General features: G+C 38.9%; 1 protein-coding gene across 2 annotated transcripts; it reads right to left on the bottom strand.

Annotated features, from left to right (window-relative positions):
- LOC119646378 (UDP-glycosyltransferase UGT5-like) lies at nt 1-27710 on the bottom strand. 2 transcript variants are annotated; one of them, XM_038046817.1, is made up of 3 exons: nt 8044-8715; nt 899-1067; nt 1-822 (listed from the first exon to the last, which is right to left on the bottom strand). In XM_038046817.1, exons 1-3 carry the CDS (start codon nt 8694-8696, stop codon nt 70-72), a joined length of 1575 nt encoding a protein of 524 aa, XP_037902745.1. In that variant the 5' UTR covers nt 8697-8715; the 3' UTR covers nt 1-69. The 2 variants fall into 2 exon arrangements, with proteins under 2 accessions (XP_037902745.1, XP_037902744.1); XM_038046816.1 differs by lacking the exon at nt 8044-8715 and adding an exon at nt 27039-27710 and having other exon boundaries at nt 4-822.
- Nucleotides 27711-27720: the final 10 nt, after the last annotated feature.

The raw sequence follows: 27720 nt of genomic DNA, 5'->3' as shown, positions 1-27720 counted from the left end.
TATTGAACATATTTATTCTCACAATTTATACATAGAAACGTTTCAATTGATATCTGTTCATCTGATACATTATTGATTCTTTTTCTTAGAGCTAGCATTCTGTTTACTCCTCTTACAAAGCTTCCTGCATAAGACGCCTATAGTCATCTTCCAAACAAATTTAACCACTTTGCAGACCACGTAGGCAATACCAATCAGGAAAGCAATCACATCAAGTCCATAGTATTGTATTGCATTCATGTGAACCGCCGGACTTTGGAGATGTTTAGCTCCTTTATGCCTCAAAACATATTCCATCCAAAAAGCAGCTGTGTCCCTCGCATTCATAGGTCTATCTCTAAATACTTGGCCAAATCTTTCAACACTTTCTTTATATGTAGGATTTTCTAGAACTTCGTGAACAGCTTTTCGGAATGACTCCTCCGTCAGTGTTTCCCGATCCACGATCAAACCATGACCGATTTTTTGTAATTTATTTGCGTTGGCAAATTGATCACCGAAGAAAGGGATTGCTACCATTGGAACACCATGATATTGGGATTCTGCAACTCCTCCACCACCACCATGCGTGACGAAAAGTTTCAAATTTGGATGGGCAAGAATATCGTCCTGCGGTAGCCACTTTTTGTAAAAAATGTTTGAGGATTTTCCTGGAAGTTCCTCCTTATCCCATTTCCAAATTACTTTCTGTTTGAGACTAGAGAGCACTTTGAATATTATATTGATGAAATCTGGGGTCAGAAAGTCGGCGCTAATATTTGATCCCAAGCAAAAGTAAATGGCACCCGATTCTGATGCGCTGTCTAAGAACTCTTTGATGTCCTAAAACGAAGTGCAAAAGGAAATAATTATAAAATATAGGTTGAGTTTTTAATTTATTATTGCAGGTTAAGCTTACCTTTGGTAGTGGATCTGGTTTTGGTTTTATTTGGATTCCCCCGATTTGAATGATAGCTGGTACATTTGGTTGAATATGGCCTTGACTTAAATAAGTGTTTACGAAAAGCAGTGAAACGTTCTTCTTCATTTCTTCGTAAGATGGATATTTGTCTGGTGGGAAGTTAGATCTGTAAGGGAAACGAGTAGGGATTTAATGTGTAGATACACAAATTATGCTGAAATTGAAAGTAGTAGTTTGTATAGGTCAGCATCATCACGATTCAATAGCGGTCAGTAGTGGTAGTAACATTAGTGAGTCGCCGCAGGGCCACCATGTCACCGGACCTTATTAAAGTTGATTGAATGTTTGTCAGTCCGTCTACCCGTCTGCCTGTCACACCCGATTTACTCGAAAACTGCTGAACCGATTGTCATGAAATTTGGTGAGAGCATGTGGTGTGTGTGTCCCTTCACGTGCAGGGAGTAGCATAATTTTGCGTTAGGATTAAGTGGGCCTTCCCATATATGCGGAAGGGGGGCGTAAATTGGAAGGGCTCGATTGGTACTGATCTTATTTTGGATATTGGGTGGAGTGAAGACTCAAAAACAGATCTCGTTCTCAGAACCTGTTTAATCGAAAAATCCGATCCCTGTGTTCGGACAGGGAAATAAAATTATTGAATCAAGATGCTCAGTCCGCTTCTCGTCGAAATGCTAACATTCGGGTTAACTGCAAAAAGTGGCGGTATTCAAGACTGGCAAATCTGCCAGGGGACTTTGACTAGTTGACAGACTTGGTAAACATATTGGTGCTAAGATGATACAACAGTCTACTCTCATCATAGCAACCTTAATGTCAGCCATTGCAAGATGTTTTATGGATAATCAAAAATCAATCTATCTGTGAAAATAACTTCAACCCAGCCGCAATCGATATTTCCTTTGCTCCAACATATTTTGATTTGGACTTGTTTTTTTGAGACAAAAGTTTTCCTCAGAATACTCTATTGAATTTTCACGGAAAATAGCACCATAATATCAGATGGCGTGATTTAGCTTTTGATAGTGAAGTATTTCTACAGTGCTTTCCGCAGGAAAGGCATTCCAAATAAATTAATAGCTAACCGTCACTCAACTTTTTTGGAAAATTTGGGTGTTTAACCTATAAAAAGAGGAGTCCGTGCACTACAAGAGAGGAAGTAAGTTGCTTCCCATGAGGACCGGTACGTCATCAAGTGGGTGCGGACTCAGGGCTTCCAGCGTCCTCAACAAAATAATAGCTATTATTGGAATGACACTTACTAACGCGAAATGTCACGTGTTGCTTCATAGTAAAATTTTGGAGGAATTTAAAGTTTAGCTAGAGTAGATTCTGCTGCCGATACAGTAGCATCTCATTGTGGGCGACATCCTTCAATCTGCTTTGTCCGAAGGACTTTTAAGGCTTCAATAGATGGCATTTGCTTGTTCCTTCATTATGTGGTCTGATCCAGGTTCAGAAGAATAACTTCGTCGTTATACACACTAGGTGTCTATAGAAAGCAAAAGTAGTTGTCAATAGGTCACACCCCAAGAAAGGGAGTAAACTGACGCCATTTCATTCTGTAAAAATTGGCGATGAGTGTGATTACAAAAATGCGGACTACGTACCTTTTAAGTCAGCCTAAAACTGGCATTATATGGATAACTAGTCTTATACCCTTCTGATGTTCTAGGAAAACCCTGGAATTCATTCAAATCAACTAACTCATCGAAATCAGTATTATCAGCGCTTGTATTAGTGGCTAATATACATTAAACGCGAACTAGTGGACCGACGACCCGTCTTTTTAGACTTTCAATTTGTTAAATTAGACTCCGTTGGCTTTGGAAGCTGAGATAGGTTTTTTTTCATTGACATTCCTTAATTAATTGCAGATAGCCAAAAGCGCCGGCGAATTCCGTATAACGCCAACTGTCATCACAATGAAACTTGCAGACGTAAAATTGATGATTGTACGTTGATGATTGTACGTTGGAGCTGCGAGCTCTCTTGCGTCCGCTCAGGCGTATTCATTGTCATAATTGGCGTATGTTTAGTATTGTAGGCCGCAATGGAAGGCCCGGCACACACGTCACCGCAAACCGGGTAGGTTTAAACAAAAACGTCTAGCAGCTGAACCGGAGAAATATGAAAAATCATTTTCAACCTTTTTTGTGGAAAAATCGGTTTACTGTCTGTCTGTGTGTCACACCCATTTCCTGAGAAACAGTTACTTCTATTGATACGAAATTTGGTGAAAAGATGGAAAATATGAATCCTCTTGTATACAGTAAATAACATTTTTCTACGCTAAATTTAAGGGGGAGCATACATGCAAAGGTGTGCACGGGTGTAAAATTTTCTTTTAACTGAATGTAGTCACGACTTAAATCAAATTAAATGAAAGATCTCGATTAGTACTTTTCTAACCAGATATTAGTTATGATGCTGGTTGCAAAGGGGAGGAGTGGCGGGGTTCGAAAAGGGCCAATTGTTTGAAGGACCCGTTCTCAGAAACTACCCAACCCCAAAATCTGAAAAAAAAATCATAATGGTCCGTGCACATGATATCTTGGTGTCCAAATACTCCCCGTTACGATATCTGCTCAAATAAAGTTAATAAAAGTCTGCTATTATATTTTGAAAATGTGTTGCCAAGTTCCCTTAAGTTCATATTAGATCCGTAAAACTAGATAGACTTTAATAGGGAGCATCATTCTGGAAAGTTTGGTGGAAATTCTACTATTGTTAACAAAATTATATTAAGTCAAATTTGCCACTTTGGCATCAAATTACTACTCTCCACTAGATGAAATGTCAATACCATGTGGAATTCAATGTGGAATATCTAAGTAAAACCATAGTGTAGCGAAATGTTCTTACATGAAAAATCAACAAAACGTTTCATATCTGAGGCATAGAACTTCCGATTTTCAGATTGTTTCATTTCTATGCAGCCCTGCCGATCTGAGCTTAAGTCGTCACGGCACGTTATTAGATTTATTCCTTATATGTCGATATCAAGTTTGGATGATGAGAATAAGAGCGAGATTAATGAAGTAAATGTGTAAGAATCAATGTACGTAGTGAGAAGATGCCCTTTTGGCTAGTGGTTATTTATTTTGGCATCCACATACCGATATTTAACAAACACCGTGTTCCCTTCTTCAGTGATATACGTTCGTTCATAATTAGGTTATCCTACAACTTATATACTATTTTAGATCTAGATCCTAATTACATTACTACATTACTCTAAAGTTATTTCTAAATCCTGCAAGCAGTCGCGAGGGAAAATGTTAGGAGGCGGTGTATCTTCGCCCTTACAACTCCAGTTAGGTAGCTTGTAGGGTGATGATCCATCTCGTAATAACTCTATTTGCAACTGAAGACTTCTAGACAGAGAAATAGTACATAATGTACCGTGCAAGACTAAATGGATACAACAACGCCACTAGTGAAGCGATAATTGAAAAACAAGCGTGAATACTTCTTTTAGGGTCCCACCATTTTGTTCTGTTAAAGGTATCAGGCTGCAGTCGCAAGACTTTCAAACCCCCATCCAGCAGAATACTACATTCAAAGTCTTCGAATTTGCACTGAAGGGACAAATTTGACCTACTATAGCTTTGTTAATAATAGTTTGATTTCCACGAAATTTTTTACAAGTATGTTTCATATTATAATCTATGTTACTGCATTCACAATTCTAGCATGAAATTAACTTACTAACAATTATAGTAAATTTAATTGAACAGATATCGATATGGTACTAGAGCCTAGACACGGTATAAAGGCAGATCTTTCAGATTCTTTGGTTGGGTAGGTTATGAGGACGGGTCTGTGAAAAAATGATCACTTTCCAGCCTCGCCTTCCCACCTTGTGCATCAAATAGCAGAATGCTACTTTGAAGGATGAAACTTACTGCATGCGTGGGCGTTCGGAATTTCTCCTTTTCCACCAACTTTGGTGTTCATCGGTATCAACGTTTCTGAGAAAAATGCGTGTGAGAGACAAACAGACAGGCAGACAGTAAACCGAATTTTGTAAAGTTTCGTCTTACATAAAACCTTAAAAAAGAGCATAATATGCAGCCAACTGGCGTAACGTTTTCAATACTGTCACAGCATATATAAGGAATGATACAAAAGTAATGGTAATGAAAGTAAAACACGTTAAATAGAGTTCAAACAATAAATTATTCTTCTACGCAATCCCCGAACAAGCTAATAGATTTTGCCCATTATTTCTCTTAAAACAAAAGTCCGTTAGGAAAAATCTTCCTCTTGACGCTATGAAATTGCCTCAACAGCGACCATAACTTCGCTATCGTCTTCAAATTCCGTACCTCGAAGGTGTTCCTTGAGTCGAGCAAAGCAGTTAAGTCAAGCATTTGAGTATGATCGCGAGGAAGCGTGCAAAAAAACACTTCTGACAAAGAAAATGAAAATGAAGCATTTAAATTTGGCTAAGAGCAAGAAATAGTGGAAAGTACAAAGATATCATTCCCAGCGGACTTGTGCCTAGCTTGTAGTTAGTGCAAGAAAAACTAAAAACGTGTATTTTCCAAGATGATACGGCGCCATGTTTGTATGAACAAAAATTTCTTCCCGCCGCACGGCGAATACTACAAAGCAACAAAAGGGGGTAACCCAATATCCTCATTGCCTTCATCATGGTCCACCCTTACATAACATTCACCGCCGAAAGAGAATCTAAAGAAAGCATTCTGTTTCTAAACCTCAAAATTTGAGCTCAAAATCAAAATATACAAAGAACCGACTGCTACGTAAAGAACAATTCCAGTAACATCGACATACGCACAAAAATGGTATATATGATCCATAGATTGATCTGGGCAAGCCGAGGGATTATAAAACGGAAAATCGTATAGACTTATAATTGAGGTAGCCGTCAAAAACGAATATAAACCTGAAGAATTTCCACAATTGATCAAAAGGAAGTTCTGCCTGGCTGACAGAAATGAGCAAATTGTTCAATAAAACCAGTAATGATGGCGTGAGACGTTCACCAATATTCGTTAGCTTTTACCGACTTAAAACAATATTCAGGTAGTTGACCCAGACAAGAAATAGATATTAAAGGGAAAGGGAGCATTGTAGACGATGCTATGCAGACGCTTGAGAAAGTTTGAAGATACTATGGGAAGACCCAGTCAAACTATTAAACTAAAATCAGGAAAATTGTCCATCAAGGTTAATTAGGGTTTTAGCAGGAAGACGACAATATCAGTTTAAGTGTTTGTTATTAAGGACCAGGCATAAGACTTTAGAGAAAGCCTATGGTGTTAGTAGTAAATGTACTGACGAAGGAAGTAAGTCGCTCCCAAAATGCATCCACATACACCCATCAATTTTTCTTGTCAATGATAATGAGTTATTTGGTTGCTTCCGAGTTAGCGTTAACTGATTTTTTCGAAATGAACTGGAAAATAAAATTAAGTGCAAAAGAAAGATCGACAATTGTATAATAGTTTGTAATGAGCAAACTTTACCTGAACGTTGACTGTGCGATGTTTTCTTAAATTTAATGAACACAGGGGAAATTTCAGAAATTGAAATAGAGTTAAGGGAATCGCGATCATGCAAGATGAGCGAACGAGGTACCGTCGGCTAAATGAGCTTGATCTTCCTGCCCGCTAGCCTGTTTCGACAAAAGTTTTGAGGCGCAGGGGCCTGTACTGGTCGAAAATGGAGTATTGACGACTGGCAAACAGTCATTTTTTTCGATGAGTCCAAATTTAACTGATTGGACCAAATAGTGCAGCGGTGGTGGTGAAGTAATATAGCGATGATCAACCGTAAAACTATTTTCGTAAGTCTTGGTCTCGACATGCGTAATAGAGTCAAGAAACCAGATGCCTAAAAGGAAGTGACGGAAGAATTTAGAAGACGGTAAAAAAAAAATTCACAGTAATTGTGATAACTTGAGGAGTAGTAGTGGTGAGTATTAAAGTAAATATTAAATTGGTTCTATATGGCCAAGGAACTTCACTTAGCTGCTTGCAAAATATTCTTCATAGTCAACCCGCACTTTTTAGCGTCGTCGTTTCAGTAGTTATGACTACCCTGATGTGCCAAAGTTAGGAGATTATCTGTTACCAAATCTTCATGTCGCCAGTTTCCAAGGAGACCAACTTTAAAAGCAAGCCTCACGAAATCAGCAGGTTTTATGCTTAAAAAATTCGAAAAAGTGCAGAATCCTCAATGTTGAACTGAGATATCAATTGGCTGTAGACAATGACTTTTTCGCATCTCAAAATCCACACTCAAACCAACATGAGTCGTTTTTTCACCCTTCAGTTTTAGAATAATAACAGGTCAGGGAACCAGTACCTGGGCGCTTCAGGACTTTATTTATGTGTTTCCTGGTAAAGGTAAATCAGCTTTTCGTGTTTTGCTGTTGAAATATGCGGCTTCTTTGGAGCTACTCGGCCGTTCAAATTATGGTTGTGCAGCACAGGTCGGACTGTTTCAGAACTACATGACCGGTTCTTCAGGAACCTCACTAGCCAACTTCGGAGCAGATAACAGGAGCAGATACTTTGATTTTACGGATAATTCAACGCTCGTCTAGCTCGCCAAAAATCTGATTTTCTGCCCTTATTCCCTTATTTTCTAATAAATTTTTGTGTACAAAACGCTCACTTATATGCTGGACTGTAGAGACACGCTGCTTCATTATTGTACGACAATCCTTTTTAGAAAAAACGTAACAATAGCTGTACTTAGGGTTCTAAAATTACTCAAAAAGTGGGGTGTCAATTATAATGAGTTTATAACGAGAGAGTGGCTATTAGCCCAAAGAGGACGAAACACTCGTAAAGTAAAAAGTACCTCTGAAGAGCGCGACAAACGAAAGCTTTTTGACACTGCAGAAGATTGTATCAAATAAGCTGTGAGCTCAAATTCGGCAATCTTCCTAGAACATCGGTCTTGAATGCCATAAACAATAATTTTTGGAATTCTCTTATTCAAAACTCTTTTATTGAATATGCACCTACACTCTGCATTAAAAAATTATCGATGAATCTCCTAGTTTCGATATTACAGTGATGTAAACTTAAAAGCAGTGAGTATATTAAATGAGCTGCGAGCCACTGTACATATATAATACTTACTTGTAGTATTGATCCATTTGATAGTTTAAATACTGAAATAGTGAAAGCTCTACTCCGGAAAACACATAGTTTATAACCCGGTCAAAAAAGCTCAATGGTTGTTGTAAACCAGTTAATAAATCGGGAACATAGGATATCTCTAGGGGATTCCCCATCAATTTGGCCATGTGTTGCAGTAGAGCTCCCGACCAGTTAATAATTAGCGGGCATTTGAAGTGAGCAGCGACCCCGATGAAAAAATCATTTAAGAAACTTCCGAAAACGACCAGATCAAACGACTCCTCCCTCATCAGTTTCTGCATATCTGGATCATTTAACGTGAGATTGCTCAAGTGTAGTAAATTATTAGAAACTTTTGCCATCAACTTCATAGTCTTAAGCAATCCTTTCGTGTCTTGGGATATCGCACTGCTAGTCATATTTGGTTGTTTCAATTTGATATGACGGAATTTGACATTTGGTTCCTTCACTGGTATCGTTGTTACAATGGTTACATCATGACCGCGCTCGATCATTGGTCGAATCGTATTCATATGAACAATCAAATGTGATTTCGAAGGAGATGGGAATAATCCCAAAATTCGCGCTGATTGTGATACGGTGAAGTGCACCGATAACACTGCGAGTATGCTCAGAATAGCGACACGTAACATTTCGACCGGCTTCCAAAAAGACTTCCGTAAACTAAGCTAACATAAATCTGCTTTTGGGATTGTTGCTTAAAGCTTAGAATAGAGATTTCAGTGGGATGTACCAGTGTTGCCATTTTGTCACGAAATATTGTACCTTTTGACGATATCATTACTTCAATATTTTTTCTTACTTTTCAATAGTTTCGCAATTCATAGAGCACTTTTCACCATACAGTGTTCACGATTAAATGGGGGTGGAAAGTAATCAGTATAGCGATGTAAGTATGCATATTTGACTCGATGAAAATTCTTGATATTGTGTCCTGCATTAACTGGAAGCTGGACACTGGACGGCAGTTTCATGCCTGAAGCGTTTTTGTAATAAAAATATTTGAGTGAGCATTTGTTCCATTTGTACCTAGCACGCAGTTTGTATGCATATATTACGTCAAAGTATTCACTTTCGCGTGATAATGACATTCAAAGTCTTAAAAATTGCACTGCGGCGATCAATTAGATTTATTACCACCTTGTTAGCAATAGCGCCATTTCCATCAAACTCACAGAATCATGCTTTACATTGCAGCCTATGTTACTGAAAATTTCATGATTCTATGATGAACTTAAAGGGGGTTTACAGTCCATTACTCAAAATTATAGTAATATATATTATTAACTTTATTTGAGCAGACATCGGTATGGACGATATTTCGGAGCCTAGGCACGGTATAGTGGCAGTTTCGTGCCGTCCAGTCGTTAAAGCTGAAAATCGTGTGCGACCTCCGAATTCTTTTGAGTCAAGAAGATTGACGTGGAATTTGGGATATAAATAAAAGCTATGTAGCGCCAATGCTTGTTTTTCAACGATTTTTCGCAAATAACTCGAAAATCACGTATTTTATGTAGAAATAATTTTAAGCAGAAACAAAGCATTTTAAATAGTGAAAAAATGATTCTTTTAATTTTTCTGTAGGTGCAATGCGGACTGAGTTATAGCTCAGCAAACGTAAATTCACAATGTTAAAAAAAAATTAATATTTTCAAGGTTAAATAAACACAAAACCAGAAACTTTTGGTGGAAACCGATCTAAAGCTCTTTTCAGTTGCTTGAAAGGAGCTTTAAAATGAGGTGTGATAGAAATCAGCGAAATATATAATAACGGAGCTATGATCAAAATAATGTAATTATTTGAAGTTTTCGTATAAAAATCAATAAAAACAAAATTATGTCGAATCCTTCGAGAATCTACTGCATTTAACTTTGTGCAATAAATTCTTAAAATTAGGGGATATAGAGTGCGTAGTTTTTAAAAAAAATGCAATTTATCTAATTATTTCAAAAATATGTCAAAAAATAAAAATGGTAGTGAGAAACTGTTCACTTAATATTTAAGCGAAAGAAAGGCCAAATTTTTGAGCTTTAGTATCTTTTCAACTATCTTTTTTTATTTTTTGAGATTTATGAAACAATGATTTTCTCGTTTAAAAATAAAAAAAATTTGTTTGGTGTGAATCACACTTTTTCCAGCAAATTTTTAGAATGCATTGCAAGGCACTTAACACAGTAGGTTCTTAAAAGATTCGACTTACTTTTAATTTATTTGGGAAAAGGTTTTGTTTTTATTGATTTATATGAAAAATCATATTTATTTATTTATTTATATTTATCTCACTAACTTGTATCATACCGCATTTTAAAGGCCTTTTCAGACACTTTGGATTAATTTCCACTAAAGGTTTCTGATTTTGTGTTATTTGACCTTGAAAGAATTAATTTTTCTATACATTACGTCTATAGTTATTTCTAAAACAAGTCGGGAAACCGGAAGCTGGACGCTTCAGGTACGAAAAGTTTTGTGTATTTCTTAATACGTAGCACGTAATATATCCATATATTATGCGAGAGTATCCACTTTCGAGTGATATTGATATTCATAGTCTTCAATTTTCAAAGAAGCAACAAATTTGAGGTATTATAACTTTGTTAGTAATAGTGCGATTTCCACCGAACTTGGTAAGATCATGCTCTATATTATAGCCTATATCACTGCAAAATTTCATGGTACTAGGATGAAATTAAGGGGGGTTTCTAACCAATTACAAGAAATTATAGTAATATACTATTATTAACTTTATTTAAACAGATATCGGCATGGAAGGTATTTCAGAGCCCAGGTACCATATAGCGGCAGCCTCCTGATTTTTTTCAGATTTTTCGGTTTGATAGTTTCTGAGAATGGCCCGCTTAAAGAAGAGATCACTTTCAACTCCCCGCGCTCCCCACCCTTCCAACGAATGTCAAAACTAAGATCGGCTTTGGAAAGTACTAATCGAGGCCTTTAATTTAATACCCCATATGACTATATTTGATGAAAAAAAATTTTAAACCCCCCTTTTGCATGTATGGGGACCCCCCCTTAAATTCAACGTAAAAGGATGTAATTCACTGTATGCGTGACAGTTCCCACCTTTCTACCAAATTTAATGTCAATCGCTATAACCGTCTCCGAGAAAAATGCGTGTGACGAACAGACAGACAAACAGACAGACAGACAGACAGACGGACAGATAGATAGACAGACAGACAGACAGACAGTAAACCGATTTTAATAAGGTTTAGTGTTTACACAAAACCTTAAAAAGTAGGGCGTTATACAATTTTTGTTTCTTCTCACCGTCTACCCCCACCCCGAATTTTATGTCAATCGGTCTTCACTGAACGAATTCGGAGGTAAAATACTTTAATGACTGGACTAGTGATATTTTTCAAATTTTTCGGTTGGGTAGGCTCTGGAAATAGGCCTGTAAAAGAAAGCAACACTCTCCAGCCCCCCTTCCCTTTGCATTAAATATTAGAATTGAGTACAGTACTAATTGGGACCTTTCATTTGGTACCCAACATGGTGAAAAAAATATTTCATTCCCCTTTTGCAATGATGTAACTCGTAGTATCCATGAGTGTTCACAGTTCCCATCTTCCCGCCAAATTTGGTGTCAATCAGTGCAATTGTTTCTGAGAAAAGTGCGTGTGACAGAGCAACAGACAGATAGACCGTAAACCGATTTTAATAAGGTTCTGTTTTCCACAAAGCCTTAAGAAGGAAATGATTAGGAAGTCTCTGCAGATGCATTCACGCGATAGTTTCATTCACAGGAGTTAAAAGATTTGACTACAATATGACGGGAAGTGAAATTTGAAAGATTATTGACCAGGAATTTTATTAAAAATTTCCTTCATAGTGGATAATGATTACTTTCATATTAAATGGCTTTTAATTTATAATTAATTTCTTTTTATAAAGCCTCGCTTGACGTGGTAGATATTGTCTGAGCAAATAAGAAAACGGGGCATTTCTATCTAATTTTCTTCTTTAATCAAGAATGGTAACTGACAGCTGATTGATGTCAAAAATTCTAACGTTACCTTCTCATCCGGCAATATTGTTTATTCTTTCCAATTTTGGTACTGCTAGCAATCTTGTCTAGACATTCAAAAGCAGCTTGCAAGAAGCTTTCGTATACTCACTAATACCTAGTCCAAATAATTACTGATATCGTAACGGTGGTACACTAACGATAGCTTTCGGTCTAATAATGTGAGCTACTTGCATGAACGTCAATCGTGTTTAACCTTTTTCAGGGTAGACCAGATTATATTGAAAAAATTATCTTTTTATTGCATTTTTCAATGACAATCTTGTTGCCCCCAAGCTTCAAGATCTCTATATAGAAATTGGATTGCTGGATATTCAAAGGAGGAAAACCCTCCTTTTTCGCATTTTTCTTTTTTAAGGGTTTTATCTAAAACAAAATCTTATTAAAATCAATTCATTCGTCTGTCTGTCCCTCAGTCTGTGTGCCACACGCACTTTTCTTCAAAACGGCTAAACCGATTCGAACTAAATTTGGTGGACATATGAGAACTATGAAATCCCACGTATCAAAATGTACACACTTAAAATGAGACAGGACTTATTTTCGAAAACTATCCCATCCAAAAATCAGAGATAAATCTGGAAAGTGCGCTTGTATGAAATCTAGGCATCCACTCCGATCACCACCAACTTCTAGAAATTGACTGAAAACGCCCCCGTCCTAGATATAGTGTAGAATATATAGGCAAAGTGATTTTTTTATATTCGGAATTGTTCGGAAATTATAGTGTTAAACACGTGATAAGTCATATGCCAGATTTATGTCGAAAATGATAATCGTCCTCTACTAGTGAACCTCCAAAACACAACCAATTTCAACCTTATCACTACACTTTATGGCAATGATTTACCGCAGGTTATTCCGTCCCCTGAACTCTGCCACGCTATTAAAATACTATGCTGGTCTCAAACCCAGGTAAAGGAGGAGAGTTTGAGGCAATGTACTCTGTACTATCCTCAGTAGAACAAAAATAAAATACGGAGATCAGGGAAAGAGATAAATAGAGTATAGTTGGAGTTATTCCACTATGCTAAATCCTACCTGATCTCTCTTAGTGGCAGGTCCTGCGACAGGCCGGCCAAGCAAATGCATACAATGTCGTTAGAAACATGATGATCGGATTGAGTCACATGCTTCGGAGAAATGGTAGGGCGTCCACCACAGTCGACGCGGCAGGACGGGCCCCGGTCCTGTCGAGAAATGGGCAAGGGTTCCTGACGCATGCACGGCGTCAGGACGTAAGCAACTTAGTCCGCACACAACGAACAAAACAAATACGTGTCTGTACGCTAAATGTTGGTACCCTAACTGGAAAGACAGGGGTACTCGCAAGAGCTCTTCGGAAAAGGCGCATGGACATCTGGGCTTTGCAAGAAACCCTATGTTCTGGTGCTAAAAGCTGCGACATTAAACGCGAATGCGGTAAAAATGGCTATAAACTTCTCTATTTTGGTAACCCACACACTTAATATGGTGCTGGCATTACCATCGCAGAGGGTTTCCGTGATGCCATTAAAGAAGTCGAACGATTTGATGATTGGCTGATGAAGCTCACCATTATATCAGCTGATCGCACTATTCACTTCTTCACCGTATACACACCACAGACAGGTCGACCTGATGCCGAGAAAGATGCCTTCTGGCAACTCCTCGATGAAAACACTTGTCACATGCCTGCTGACGACTATATTATCATTGCCGGCAATCTTATTGGTCATGTGGGTGAAAAGGCAGACGGTAACAGGTGCCATGGGGGAAAGGGGTTTCGGAGTGCGCAATGAGGGCCTCTGTAACCCTCGGGGTCACCTAGCCGGGTAAGGGGTACATCAACCGAGATACTTGGCTTTGGAATGATGATGCTGAAATGAAGGTCCGTGAATAGAAACGCCTCTACCATAAATTTCTCGACGATAAAACGCCTGCTAATTGGCAAATTTATAACAATGTCAACCGGGAAGCAAAGAAAGCGGTCGCTGTCACCCGAGCGAAAAATTACAAAAATCTTTACGATAAACTGGACACTCGGGATGGCGAGAGAGATCAGTATCGACTTGTTAAAAGCCTTAATGAATGCACACAGGATGTCGAAAACTTCTGTTGCGTTAATGACATGAACCGTACTTTGCTTACCAACCGTCGAGCCGCAACGGATAGATCGCGATGCTCATCCTCCACTTCCACAATCGTTGCCGACATTTGGACCAGCTCCACCTATCAGCGCAACTGAAGTTGAGGAGGCAATAAAACGAATGAAATCGGGAAAAGCCACAGGACCTGACGACATCACATCTGAGCTTTGAAAAGCGAAGAGTTGGGATCCAACACAATGGCTCAATAAATTCTTTAATTGGGTTATTCAGGAAGGAAGAACACCATTTGACTGACAAGAAAGTACTGCTGTTCTAATATAGAAAAAGAAAGGTTGTCCAGCAGAATGTTCGAATTACCGTCCGATCTGGTTACTTTCCCATACTATGAAGATTTTTGAATGCATTCTTGACAACCGCATTCGCGAAATCGTTGAAATAACCGTGAATAAAGCTGGATTTGTCAAAAACCGCGGAATTACTGACGCAATATACGCTGCGCGGTTACTCATGGAGAAACACCATGAGAAGTATCGCCCGCTTTACATTGCATTTCTGGATCTAGAGAAAGCGTTTGACAATGTGCTACACGAATTCATCTGGTATGCTTTACGACAACACTTAGTGCCAGAAGAACTCATGCGCTAGGTTCAATTGCTCTACCATGATCCGAAAAGTAAAATTCGAAGTATAGCGGGTGTATCAAAACCGCTTCGTGTCCCTGTTTGTGTTCATCTAGGAAGCGCCCTCTCACCACCCCTCTTTGTTCTTGTTAAGGACACCGTCATACGGGATATCCAGCGTCCTGCGCCCTACACACTGCTTTATGCAGATGATGTTTTCTTAGCATCTGATAGCAAAAATTATCTCAAGCAACATGGCCAAAAATGGAATGATCGCCTAATGCAACACGGTCTCAGATTGAATCTAAACAAAACTGAATTTTTGACGACCGATCCCCATGAAAGAGACATAATCACTGTCAGTGGCAGTGATCTGCCCAGAACGGGTCAACGATATCAGCCAATGGAGAACTGCGTTATGAAATTGCTTCACGCAGTAATGCAACCTGGATGAAGTGGCGTTCCATAACTGGTGTTCTTTGTGATCGACGTATCGACGAGCGTCTTACATCTAAAATTTACGGGAATGTCGTCCTTCCTGTCGGTTTTTATGGTTGTGAGTATTGGCCGACTATAAGAGACAATGAACGACGTCTTGCGGTAATGAAGACGAAGATGTTGCGTTGGACTAGAGGCGTCACATGTTTTGATCATATTCAAAATGAGGACTTCCGCGATCTTCAGGGCGTTGCACCGATCGTGGAAAAGTTGTTAGAGAGACATATTCGATGGTATGGTCATGTAATTGGTGCTAACGAGAATTTACTTGCCAAGATTGGTCTGAGCAGTGAAGTCGATGGTAAACGACCAAAAGGCAAGCCGAAACAACGGCGGCTTGATACGCTGGATGGGGATTTAAAAGCCTCAAGAGTGCACACAGATCAGGCATTCGATAGAGACAAATGGCGAAACCGACCACGACGAGCCGACCCCGCTTGTGAATGCGAAAAAGGCTGAAGAAAAAAAAGATTCCGTCTCCTGATATTTGTTAGTTTCTATGACCAAGCATATCATATCTATGTTTGTAAATTGATTCTTTGCTTTACTTTGGTAATAACGCGGTTTTCATCAAACTTGGTAGTATCATGCCCTATGGTAGCCTATATTACTGCGAAAGTTAATAGGTCTGGGATAAACTTGAGGGGGTACCCATTCAATTTCTAGAGAATATAATTGTAGTAAATATTTTAATATACCATTATTTACTTTTTTTTAGATGGGTATCGGTATGGAGAATATTTTGAGGCCTAGACCATCATATATCTTTTCAGATATTTGGATTGGGTTTCAGATATTTGATTGGGGATTATGAATTAAGTGATCCTTTTCGGACCCCCACATTCCTCTCCTTTGCAGCTACTATCACAACTAATATCGGTTTCGAAAAGCACTTATCCAAGGTCCATTTGATACCCGACATAATTATACTCGGTGAAAAAAAATTTTATATTTCCTTTTTGCATATATGGGTACCTCCCTAAGCTCAACGTGGAACTATGTTACTCACTGCAATGCAATTCACAGGTCTCACCTTTTTTTTCAAATTTCATATCAATAAGAGTGACCGTTTCTGAGATAGAGGGTGTGATAGCAGACCGAAAGACAGTGAACCGATTTTAACAAGGTTTTGTTTTATACAAAGTGGAGCCAGCTTTGGAAAGTACTAATTGAGACTTTTCATTTCATACTCCACATGGCTATTATATATTTGGTGGAAAAAAGTTGTACATCCTCTTTTGCATCTATGGAGACCAACTCCCCTTAACTCAGAATGAGGATTCGAAGTTCCCACCTTTCCACCGAATTTCATATTAGCAAGATCACACAAAACCTTAAAATGGAAGATATTCTATGTTCTTAATGCAAATGCTCTACCAAAGCCAACTAAACGAGAATCTGTTCCTAATTTTATCAATTAACTATCTAAAGTATAGGCTATCAATCCGAGTAACTCGAATAGTGTAATACAGGGTGCGGCAGTATAACTTCCTTTTTTCAAAACTCAATAAAAACTATTGTATTCATCGGAAAATATTTATTTATTTTTGATAATGTAGGTACATGTCTAAAGTTTTTATTTACATTGTTTTTAAAGATCAAATCTATTAGGTGACGTCCTCCATTCTCCATACATTGCGTAAACCGATTTCTGGCGTTTGTCATGACTCTTGTTAGCATAGCAGTTGTTATGTTGGCAATTTCTTCTTGGATGTTGGTCTTGAAATCTTGTAGGGTTCTTGGACGGTTCACATAAACACGGGATTTCAAAATCCCCCATAGAAAAAAATCACAAGGGGACAGATCGGGAGAGCGTTCCGGCCATTCCAAATCGCCTCTAATTGAGATAAGGCGCTCTGGAAAGTGTTGCCTCAAAACAGCCATCGATGCTCTTGAAGTGTGTGCTGTTGCACCGTCTTGTTGGAACCAAGTGTCCCCCAAATCCAAATTTTCTAGCCGTGGGAAAAAAAAATTCAATGTTCTCAGGTGATCTAACGAGCCGAGGGACTCCAGTTCTTCTTTTTGTCGCATTTGCAGTTTGTCTGAATGTAGTGACCCATGTAACAATTGATTTGCGGTCTGGGATGGGACCCAAGGGGGCTAAATTAAAGCGATTCCGAAATGCACGCTGTGTTGCAATAACCGAACATCCGCTTGAAAAGTAAACCTCAACGGCAAAGGCACGCTCCTCACTATTCCAACGCATGATGGCGACTGAACCGTGTCGGAACAAAACTTTACAGTATCCCCTCTTGAACGAGACCACTAGCGCTCCGCTATGACATCAACTAACTGAGTGGCGCGTATTTTAAAAAAGGAAGTTATGCTGCCGCACCCTGTACATTTTTCCAATTCCATGAAGATATGGTGACCACTACAGGGTTAAGGTGAGAGACTTTACGCTAGGTATTAGATACCGGTCAGATAAGCAAGCGGTTCATATTCGGACGTCGTATTATATAATAATAATTCACTTACTATAGCATAATACTATGTACATAAATTAGAAATGATTACAGTCACGATGAGTTGCATATTTCATCATTCCTCATGGCACATGTTACATATTCGAACTCTAAATTTTTTGTTTAAATTCAGATTTTTATCGTACCCTTGAACATGGGTAATTACTTATGATTCTGAAGGTTTCGGTAAAAGGGCTTTGAATCTGAGATGTTGCATAAATGAAATGTTTTAGAAATACGCGCATGGTATGTATACCCATGTATACAAAGATTTAGATATGTAAAGGAAGGTGTATCGAATGTCGGCGAGACTGGAATAAAATCGTGAAAATTTAGCTTGATTGTGTAGTTGAAGGGCTCATCATGTCTCTGTACTCAGATTCTATTTACCGCGATCTAGACTACCTGTATTATACCCAGCACTCAATTACCTCTTAGATTCTAAGTTCTGTGCTACTTCAAAATCTAATTTCAATTCAGGAATCGGTTGGTGCCTAGCCAGAGAGAATTGAAATTGATGACTTGACTAAGCATTCACCCAATGTACAGATATACCTATATATATGCAAATATTATTCAATGATAATGAGTTTATATATAGCAGATAGTGAAGCGGGATACTCGTACTGGTCGAATTTACCAGCCATTTGTTTTGCTCAGTCCAACGTAAACACTAACTATTTATTTGGTGTTTTTCGCCTCTATCAAGTTGTGAATGGCATTTAAGGCTTAAGGGTTTTCAGGCAGACAGAATATTTCAATTTCTACACATAACAAAATTGAAGTAGCCAACATCGCATGCTTTTCTTTTTCTGTCTGGGAGACGTTTGTTAGCCAGTCTTTTAAATTAAAATAGAGAAAGCTTTTGTCTGTTTTAATCTAAAGCTTGATATGTAATTTGATTACATAGACGGTACTTCGATAAAGATAGTGGACTTTCTGCTGATTATGCTACAATACCCAAATCTCCTTCAATCTACTTGTTAATTTCTTAGCGCAGAAGATTGCACGCAACAGCTCCTATGTTGCTCCAATGAAAAAATATAAGGTTGACGAGGCTAAATTTCAGGTCTATAGTGAAGGTATCGCTGAGGCGCTTTCAGAAGAGAGCTTCAAGGTTAAATCGGTATATAGCATTAGGAGCAGATCCAGAGTAGCGCAGTCTTTTTCCTTTGGCTGGGCTGAAGCCGGAACCAAAGAAATTCTACAAAAGTAAAACGCGATACCTTTTGCACCGGAGGATCAAAGCTGAAATAGTGAAATGAAACGGACCTATACAATGTGTTAATTGTCAAGAATTTGCGCACACGAAATCATACCTTGCAATTCATATGCAGTGGCCTCCATATCAACTAATTCAAAACATGAAACAATTCACGGCATCAATACAAGAATTTATGGGAAACCAGACGTCAAACAATAAACTAGATATTTGATAATTTGAGTACTTACATAAAAAATGCATGCGCAACTTGCGGCGACAACGTTAGAACAGTGGTTCCGACGTTTTCGTGGTATAGAAAGACGGATGGAATATCAGCCATTTCCTAAAAAGCCAAACAACCTTAAAAGCGACGAATTGTAAGTAATATTGAAGGAAGGGATAACTTAACTGCTCCTAAACTATCAGCGAAGTTCAAGATACATAAATAAACCATAGAAACAAGTCGGAATACCAGAAACTTGGCCCTTCGGGTATCACGCCGGAACTATAACGGGCATATCATAACGTCAAAATTTTAACGAACGTAAATTGGAGATCTGTTAAAGCTCATTCTCTCTTATAATGGTATTGACTCGTTTCACTACTTGTCATTTCGAGTTGACATTTCGAACATCTCACTTGCTTACACTATTTCGCAAAAACAAGTTTTGAATGACATTTCTTATCACATTTATTTGACTTTTGACCTGCTTTAACTTTGTTATGATATGTTATGTATGTTTTATGATATAGCCTACATTGCTGCTATATTCGTGATTCTAGGATCAGCTTAAGAAGAGTTTCGCAGTCAATTACTAATAAGTCGGGAAACCGGAAGCTGGACGCTTTAGGTACGAAAGGGTTTGTGTATTTCTTAGTACGTAGCACGTAATATACCGATATATTATGTGAGAGTATCCACTTTCGGATAATTTTGACATTCATACAAGTTGCAAAGAAGTCACAACTTCAACGTATTATTACTTTGTTAGTAATACTGCGATTTCCACCAAACTTAGAAGGATCATGCTCTATGTTATACCCTATATTGCTGCGAAATTTCGTGGCGGTAGCATGAACTTAAGGGGGGTTTTGCAACCAATTACTAAAAATTACAGTAATATCCTATTATTAACTTTATTTGTACAGAAATCAGTATGGAAGGGTGTTTCGGACCCCAAGCACTATTTAGTGGCAGCCTCTTGATTTTTTTCAGATTTTTCGGTTTGGTAGTTTTTGAGAACGGCCCCCTTAAAGGAATGATTACTTTCAACCCCCCGCATTCCCCACCCTTCTAACAAATGTCAAAACTAAGGCTTCGAAAAGTACTAACCGAGACCTTTCATTTGATACCTCATATGACGATATTTGATGAAAAAAAAATTTGCACCCCCCTTTTGCATGTATGGGGACCCTTAAATTCGACGTAGCAGGATGTAACTCGCTGTATGCATGAGTGTTCACAGTTCCCAAATTCTTGTCAAATTTGGTGTCAATCGCTATAACCGTTTCCGAGGAAAATGCGTGTGACAGACAGACAGACAGTAAACCGATTTTAATAAGGTTTTGTGTTTATACAGTACAGTACAGTACAGTACAGTAGTATAGTAATATACTATTATTAACTTTATTTGAACAGATATCAGTACGGAGGGTATTTCGGAGCTAGGCAACATATAGTAGCAGCCTCCTGACTTTTTCAGGAAGAAATAATCACCTTCACCATACTCTCCATCTTTCCAGCAAATGTCAAAACTAATACCGGCTTCGGAGAGTACTAACCGGGACCCCACATGACTATGTTTGGTGAAAACAAATTTACACCCCTCTTTTGCATGTTTGGAGATCCCCGCCTTCTCTCGCCTTAAATTCGAGGTAGAATGATGTAACTCACTGTTTGCGTGAGCGTTAAACTTCATGTTCTTTTCAACAGAATTCATTCTTTATGTCTGATTACCTTTTGGGAAACGTTAGACGTCAAACACCAAGTGCCCGTGACCAAACATGAAGGTGGATCTATGATGGAGGGTCTTGTTTTTTCGCGGTAGAGTTGACCAATGCTTAAGGTCGTGGGTAGAATGACTGCAGCCAAATGATAAAAATAATCCGAAACTTTCAGTTCGAATGACGAAGAGTTAGTTGGCTGACAATCATGTGAATGCCCTTCAATGGTCTGCACGAAATCATTGACAAAGGGATCACAATTTCACAAAAAAAACTCACCTATATACCGCCAATGAGTAAGATTGTGCGAGATTTGGAATGAGCCTGATTTCTTAGTTCGTTGGCTTCCTGGTTCAGCGCGAGCTGAAGCTGAGTTTTTTTAGCAACTGCTCTCTGACTAGAGCCTTTTTATACCATTTACCGCTTCTCGGGCTATTGTTTTCTGACAAGACAATAAATCAACAACAAACTAAGAAAATTATTTTGAGCACATTTTTTTCCAATAATGAAAAAAGACTTTGGACACGTCTTTTTCTGCCCCCAAAATTGAAATAGAAAATCATATATAATACAGGGTGCGGCAGCATAACTTCCTTTTTTAAAATGCGCACCACTCAGTTAGTTGATGTCATAGCGGAGCGCTAGTGGTCTCGTTCAAGAGGGGATACTGTAAAGTTTTGTTCCGACACGGTTCAGTCGCCATCATGCGTTGGAATAGTGAGGAGCGTGCCTTTGCCGTTGAAGTTTACTTTTCAAGCGGATGTTCGGTTATTGCAAAGCAGCGTGCATTTCGGAATCGCTTTAATTTAACCCCCTTGGCTCCCGTCCCAGACCGCAAATCAATTGTTACATGGGTCACTACATTCAGACAAACTGCAAATGCGACAAAAGGAAGAACTGGAGTCCCTCGGCTCGTTAGATCACCTGAGAACATTGAAGAGCGTCAATGTTGCGATCGCCACGGCGTTCTGCGCGCAAACACGCATCTGCCCTTGGACTATCCGATCGTTCTGTGAGAAGAATTCTTCGTGATGATCTTCATTTTCATCCCTATAAGATGGCGATAGTGCAGGAACTTTCAGAACATGACTTCAATTCTCGGATGAACGCATGTGAGCTTCTTCTTGATGTCGTTCCCGAGGGTGCTATTGTTTTTTTTAGCGATGAAGCCCATTTTCATTTATGTGGGTCGGTTAACAAACAAAACATGCGCTACTGGGCTGACGCCAACCCTCGAGAATTGCATCAAAAGCCTTTGCATTCACCCAAAGTCTCAGTGTGATGTGCAATTTCCTCAGCTGGAATTATTGGTCACTGGTTTTTTGAGGAAAATGAGGTTACAGTGACAGTGAATTCGGACCGGTATGTAAACATGCTACAGAATTTTTTTTCCCACGGCTAGAAAATTTGGATTTGAGGGACGCTTGGTTTCAACAAGACGGTGCAACAGCACACACTTCAAGAGCATCGATGGCTGTTTTGAGGCAACACTTTCCAAAGCGCCTTATCTCAATTAGAGGCGATTTGGAATGGCCGGCACGCTCTCCCGATCTGTCCCCTTGTGATTTTTTTCTATGGGGGATTTTGAAATCCCGTGTTTATGTGAACCGTCCAAGAACCCTACAAGATTTCAAGACCAACATCCAAGAAGAAATTGCCAACATAACACCTGCTATGCTAACAAGAGTCATGACAAACGCCAGAAATCGGTTTACGCAATGTATGGAGAATGGGGGACGTCACCTAATAGATTTGATCTTTAAAAACAATGTAAATAAAAACTTTAGACATGTACCTACATTATCAAAAATAAATAAATATTCTCCGATGCATACAATAGTTTTTATTGAGTTTTGAAAAAAGGAAGTTATGCTGCCGCACCCTATATATAACATAACGTTTAAAAATATCTTCGTTATTTAACGGAAAATATCTATAAAAACTTTGAGCACTTTTTTCCCGGAACTGTATACTGTTAGCATGTCTATTTTATTGGAAGAGAGGGACGATCCAAAAAAGCGCACCCGTTTTGAGTGTAACTATTGGAAGGATATCTGCGTGCCGTCCGTCGGAAAGTTAATAGCTAAAATGATTTGGAACACATCAAGAAACAACTCTAAAGTTTGATTAACAGAGAGTGGCCCGGCTTCCGCTATAGATATTAACGCACTGATCACAACACAGCATCTTGTCAATCATTTTGGAACAATGCGAGGAGTGAAAGCCTCCACTTTACCTACTTTTACTCGATTCCAAGGAGCGGCAACAGATAGTATATCTGGAGTGCTATACCCGGAAGGGATATTGCAGAGACACTTATAGCTACTATCAGGGCGACATATGAAGGCGAAAAATGTCGCATGCTGCAAGGAGGGTAACACCGATATTATTTCCTTTTGTGATCGGTGGCGTTCTACATGCAGCCTTACCCACGGAATGTTGGGGGGAGGGGCAATGAACAATGAAGTCATTCCACAGACGCTCAGCACAGCACAGCACATCAAATAAGTAGCATCGACACTAAATTGGCAGGACTTGCACATGTATAGAGAAAGCTTAACCATACACATCAAAGGACCTAAAGCACATGGATAATGCTGGGTGTTGAAGGTCCATGAAGTGTACGGAAAAGCTATTAGATATGCTGTAACACTCGCTAGGATGATGACATCTGTTTGCTTTCTCAACGAGCGCTAGAGTGGACCTTGGTCAAATGCCTCTGGATTTAGAAAGAGAACCAAATAGAGTCGGACTGAAGATAAAGCCTAACAAAGGTGCTAAGTCTGATAGGTCATTGCGCTCTTCCTATTCGTTTTGACCAATTTTTGCCCCCGGAAAACGTTGATTCGTCGCATAAATCGCGCTAGATTCACTTTTACCGCTTTGCCTAAAATGTGGAAATGGAGTTATCTTCGCACTAAGACCAAGTTTTTCTGTTCTGTTTCAGTGTTGTTTCAATGTTGCCATAGGGAAGTAAAGTGACCAAAAGCTCCCAGCTGTTATCCACTCTTGTCCGCGCCGTGTCATCGACATACTCGATCTTAATAACATTTCGATCAAAGAAATTGGTTTGCGCACAGGCCAGCTCCCGATGTACATATTGATGAGAAGGTGACCTGTATCTGTATCTTCAGATGGTCGCCGATTGGGTCCTTCCAAATATATGGGCGGAGGAGAGCAAGCATCTCGTGAAGTCCTGGAGGGAGCTGAGGCAAATTTCAGCAAACCGTCAGTTGACACGCTATACAACACTGGGGTAATTTACAATTATATAAAGTTACTAACTAGGTAAAACTTTTCAATAACAATTAGCTAATCGAATTTCATTAATTGAAGGAGACCATTGATACTTCAGGACAAGTTCATGTTTACGATTGGGTGTAAAAGCGAATTGAGGAACTTCACTAAATATCTTTCATTTGCGACGTGTGTATTTTTCCAAAGAAGCGACGTTAAACTACTACAATAGTCGGTAGTGCCGTAAATCGAATCCCCACGACATGAGTTTATTGAGAGCCAGGGGATTGAATATTTATATCACGCTAGCGTGCATAGTCTGACATTATAAATACATATAAATTTCGAGCTCAGTACAACTGGTAGAACTGTTGGTTTCCCCGCTAATTTTGAAACACCCTGTTCATCAATTATTATTAGGTGTACAAATAAGTTTCCGCGGTTTTTTATAAAAAATTAGGAATTTATTGTGAAGGAACAGTACATTACGTTTTATTTAAAGTATTTTCCATCATTTGCCACTACTTTTCCCCATCTTTCTGGCAACATTCGGATACCCCGTCGAAAAAACTCTTCATCTTTTGACGCTATCCACAAATCTACCCAATTTTTGGTGTCTTCATATGATGTGAAGCGCTGCTCAGACAGACCATGTGCCATCGACCGGAACAGGTGATAATCGGAAGGGGCTAAGTCTGGTGAATACGGCGGGTGGGGTATAACTTCCCAGTTGAGTGTTTCCAAGTATGTTTTTACCGGCGCCGCAACATGTGGACGAGCATTATCGTGTAAAAGAATAATTTTGTCGTGTCTGGAGTAGTAATGGGCGCGTTTTTCCTTAAGTGCCCGACTCAATCTCATCAATTGTGTTCGGTAGAGAGCTCCAGTAATGGTTTCGCTTGGTTTCAGCAATTTATAATACACGACACCAAGCTGATCCCACCAAATACACAGCATAAGTTTTTTCCATGAATATTCGGCTTAGCTGTCGATGTTGATGGTTCGCCGGGCTTAACCCATGACTTTCTCTTCTTTGGATTATCGTAGTGAATCCATTTTTCGTCACCAGTGACTATACGATGCAAAAAACTCTTTTTTTTATTCCTGGCAAGCAGCATTTCACTCATGCATAATCGGCGTTCAACGTCTCTCGGCTTTAGTTCATATGGAACCCAATTTCCTTGTTTTTGAATCATTCCTAACGATTTTAAACGATGTGAAATTGCTTGTTGAGTCACTTGTAATGTAAGTGCAAGTTCTTTTTGCGTTTGGGACGAATCTTCCTCCAATAGTACTTCTAATTCCATGTCTTCGTACATTTTCGGCCTTCCACTGCGTTCTTTGTCCTTCATGTAAAACTCACCGTTCTTAAACTTTTGAAACCATTCCTGACAACTTCTCTCACTTAAAGCAGCTTCACCATATGCTTCTAGAAGCAATCGATGCGCCTCAGCTGCAAATTTTTTCAAATTAAAGAAGTAAATCAAAAGTTCCCGCAAATGATGCTTATTCGGCACAAAACTTGACATTTTTGCACGAAAAAAATTACGTGATGCTGATACGGAATCACTAGTACTTTAAGGTTATGGTGTTGCCGGATGACGAAACTTGGGATATTACGTTTTACATCTGACAATTTCTCCATAACCTTCTGGTGGGGCAATCTTTTGACAAACCGCGAAAACTTATTTGTACACCTAATACTTTTAGGCCACCCTTTCTATTATAGTGTTTCTTTCGTTCTTGATAACTTGGCTAATTTGCTAACTGTAACCTCTATTGTAGAGTAAGATTTTTCGTTTCCTTTCACTTTGCGAGAATACTGAAATTGTTTGGAAAAAGAACTACATGCTTAGGGCTTTTTGTTGGTATGATAAGTCCGCATGCAAAGCAGATTTTCCTCTCATTTCCCACATACACTCGCTAGAAAAAATGTGCGTACACTAAGCAGTTCCTGGTTATTCGTTAGTAAAACACACGAATAAATTAGTTTTTTAAAAAGATTTTATTGTTTGCATATTGCTTGTGGTCTTGTTGGTTTGATAAGGCCACTTTTACGAAATTAGAATTCAAGGAAACTGAAATAAAAAAAGGGAAATAAGAAAAGTCACAAATGTTCAGTAGAAAAAGTCTGCGTACAGCCACATAATTAGGTGATTCCCCGAAATATAAATCCTTGCCATTTGGAGTAAATTGATTGTGAGTTATTGGTTTATGGCTGTGTTTGAAGTGTGAAAAATAAGGACGTTTTTTCGTTATTTTGTGTGTATAATTGTTATTATGGAATTGAAGCGAAAAGAGATTTGTGTAAGTGAAAGAAAAGTTATAATAAAATTATGGGAAGAAGGAAAAAGTTTCCGCGAAATAGCCAGGATAGTAGGAAGGCGACATTCATCTGTTCAAAGGGTAGTTAACAACTTTAAATCGACGGGAATAATAACATCGAAGCCACGATCTGGTCGCCCATCGAAGTTGTCGATTAGGGAAAGGCGAAGTATTATAGGTTCGGTGAAAAAGAATCCACGAATAACTGCACCACAAATCGCGAAAGATATTGAACTTAAGTTCAACAAAAAAATTTGTGCTGATACTGCACGGAAATTTCGGATCGCTGCCAGGAAGCTAATAGTTTTTTCTTGTAATTCCTTAGAATTCGTGTGGATTTGACACTTGGTCTTGGGCATTCAAAACGAAACGTAATTACAACCAAGGACATCAAGGTCAGCCATTATTTGCGTGAAAGATAACTTTGATAGTCATATAAATATGAAATGGAAGTTGACAGTCAAAGGAATCGGACAAATTTATTATTGAAAAGGGAAACGGGCAAACATGAAATTTATTTGTGATATATGTACATGTATACTTACGTGTAATATTGGTTCATTTGATGGTTTAGAATCTGGAACAGCAAGAACTGTACTCCAGAAAATACGTAGTTAACAACCCTTTCAAAAAAGCCCATCGGCTGTTGTAAGCCAGTCAATAAATCCGGCACATAGGATAACTCGAGGGGATTCCCCATCAGTTTGGCCATATGTTGCGTCGGAGATGCCGAAAAGTTAATAATGATTGGACATTTGAAGTGACCGGCGACTCCGATGAGAAAATCATTTAAGAAATTTCCTAAAATGACTAGGTCGAACGATTCCTCCCTCATCAGTTTTTGCATCTCTGGACTATTTAGCGTCAGATTGGTCAAGCTCATTAAATTACTCGACATTTTTGCCATCAACTTCATCGTCTTAACAATACCTTTCGTATCTTCGCCTAACACACTAAGGTCCAGACTTGGTTGTTCCACTTTAATATGGCGGAATTTCAGGTTTGGTTCTTTTAATGGTATCGTTGTCACAATAGTTACATCATGACCACGCTCGATCATCGGACGAATCATACTCATATGAACAATCAAATGTGATTTCGCTGGGGTGGGGAATAATCCCAAAATCCGCGCTGAATGTGATACGGTGAAGGTCACCGACAGCACTGCGAGTATAGTTAGAACACGGACGCGGAACATCTCGAGCGGCACGCAGAGAGAAACAAGTA

Source organism: Hermetia illucens, chromosome 1 (genome assembly GCF_905115235.1).
Source record: "Hermetia illucens chromosome 1, iHerIll2.2.curated.20191125, whole genome shotgun sequence".
Lineage (NCBI taxonomy): Eukaryota > Metazoa > Arthropoda > Insecta > Diptera > Stratiomyidae > Hermetia > Hermetia illucens.
Note: the sequence above shows the minus strand (reverse complement) of the source record. Positions and strands in the feature narration are given on the sequence as shown.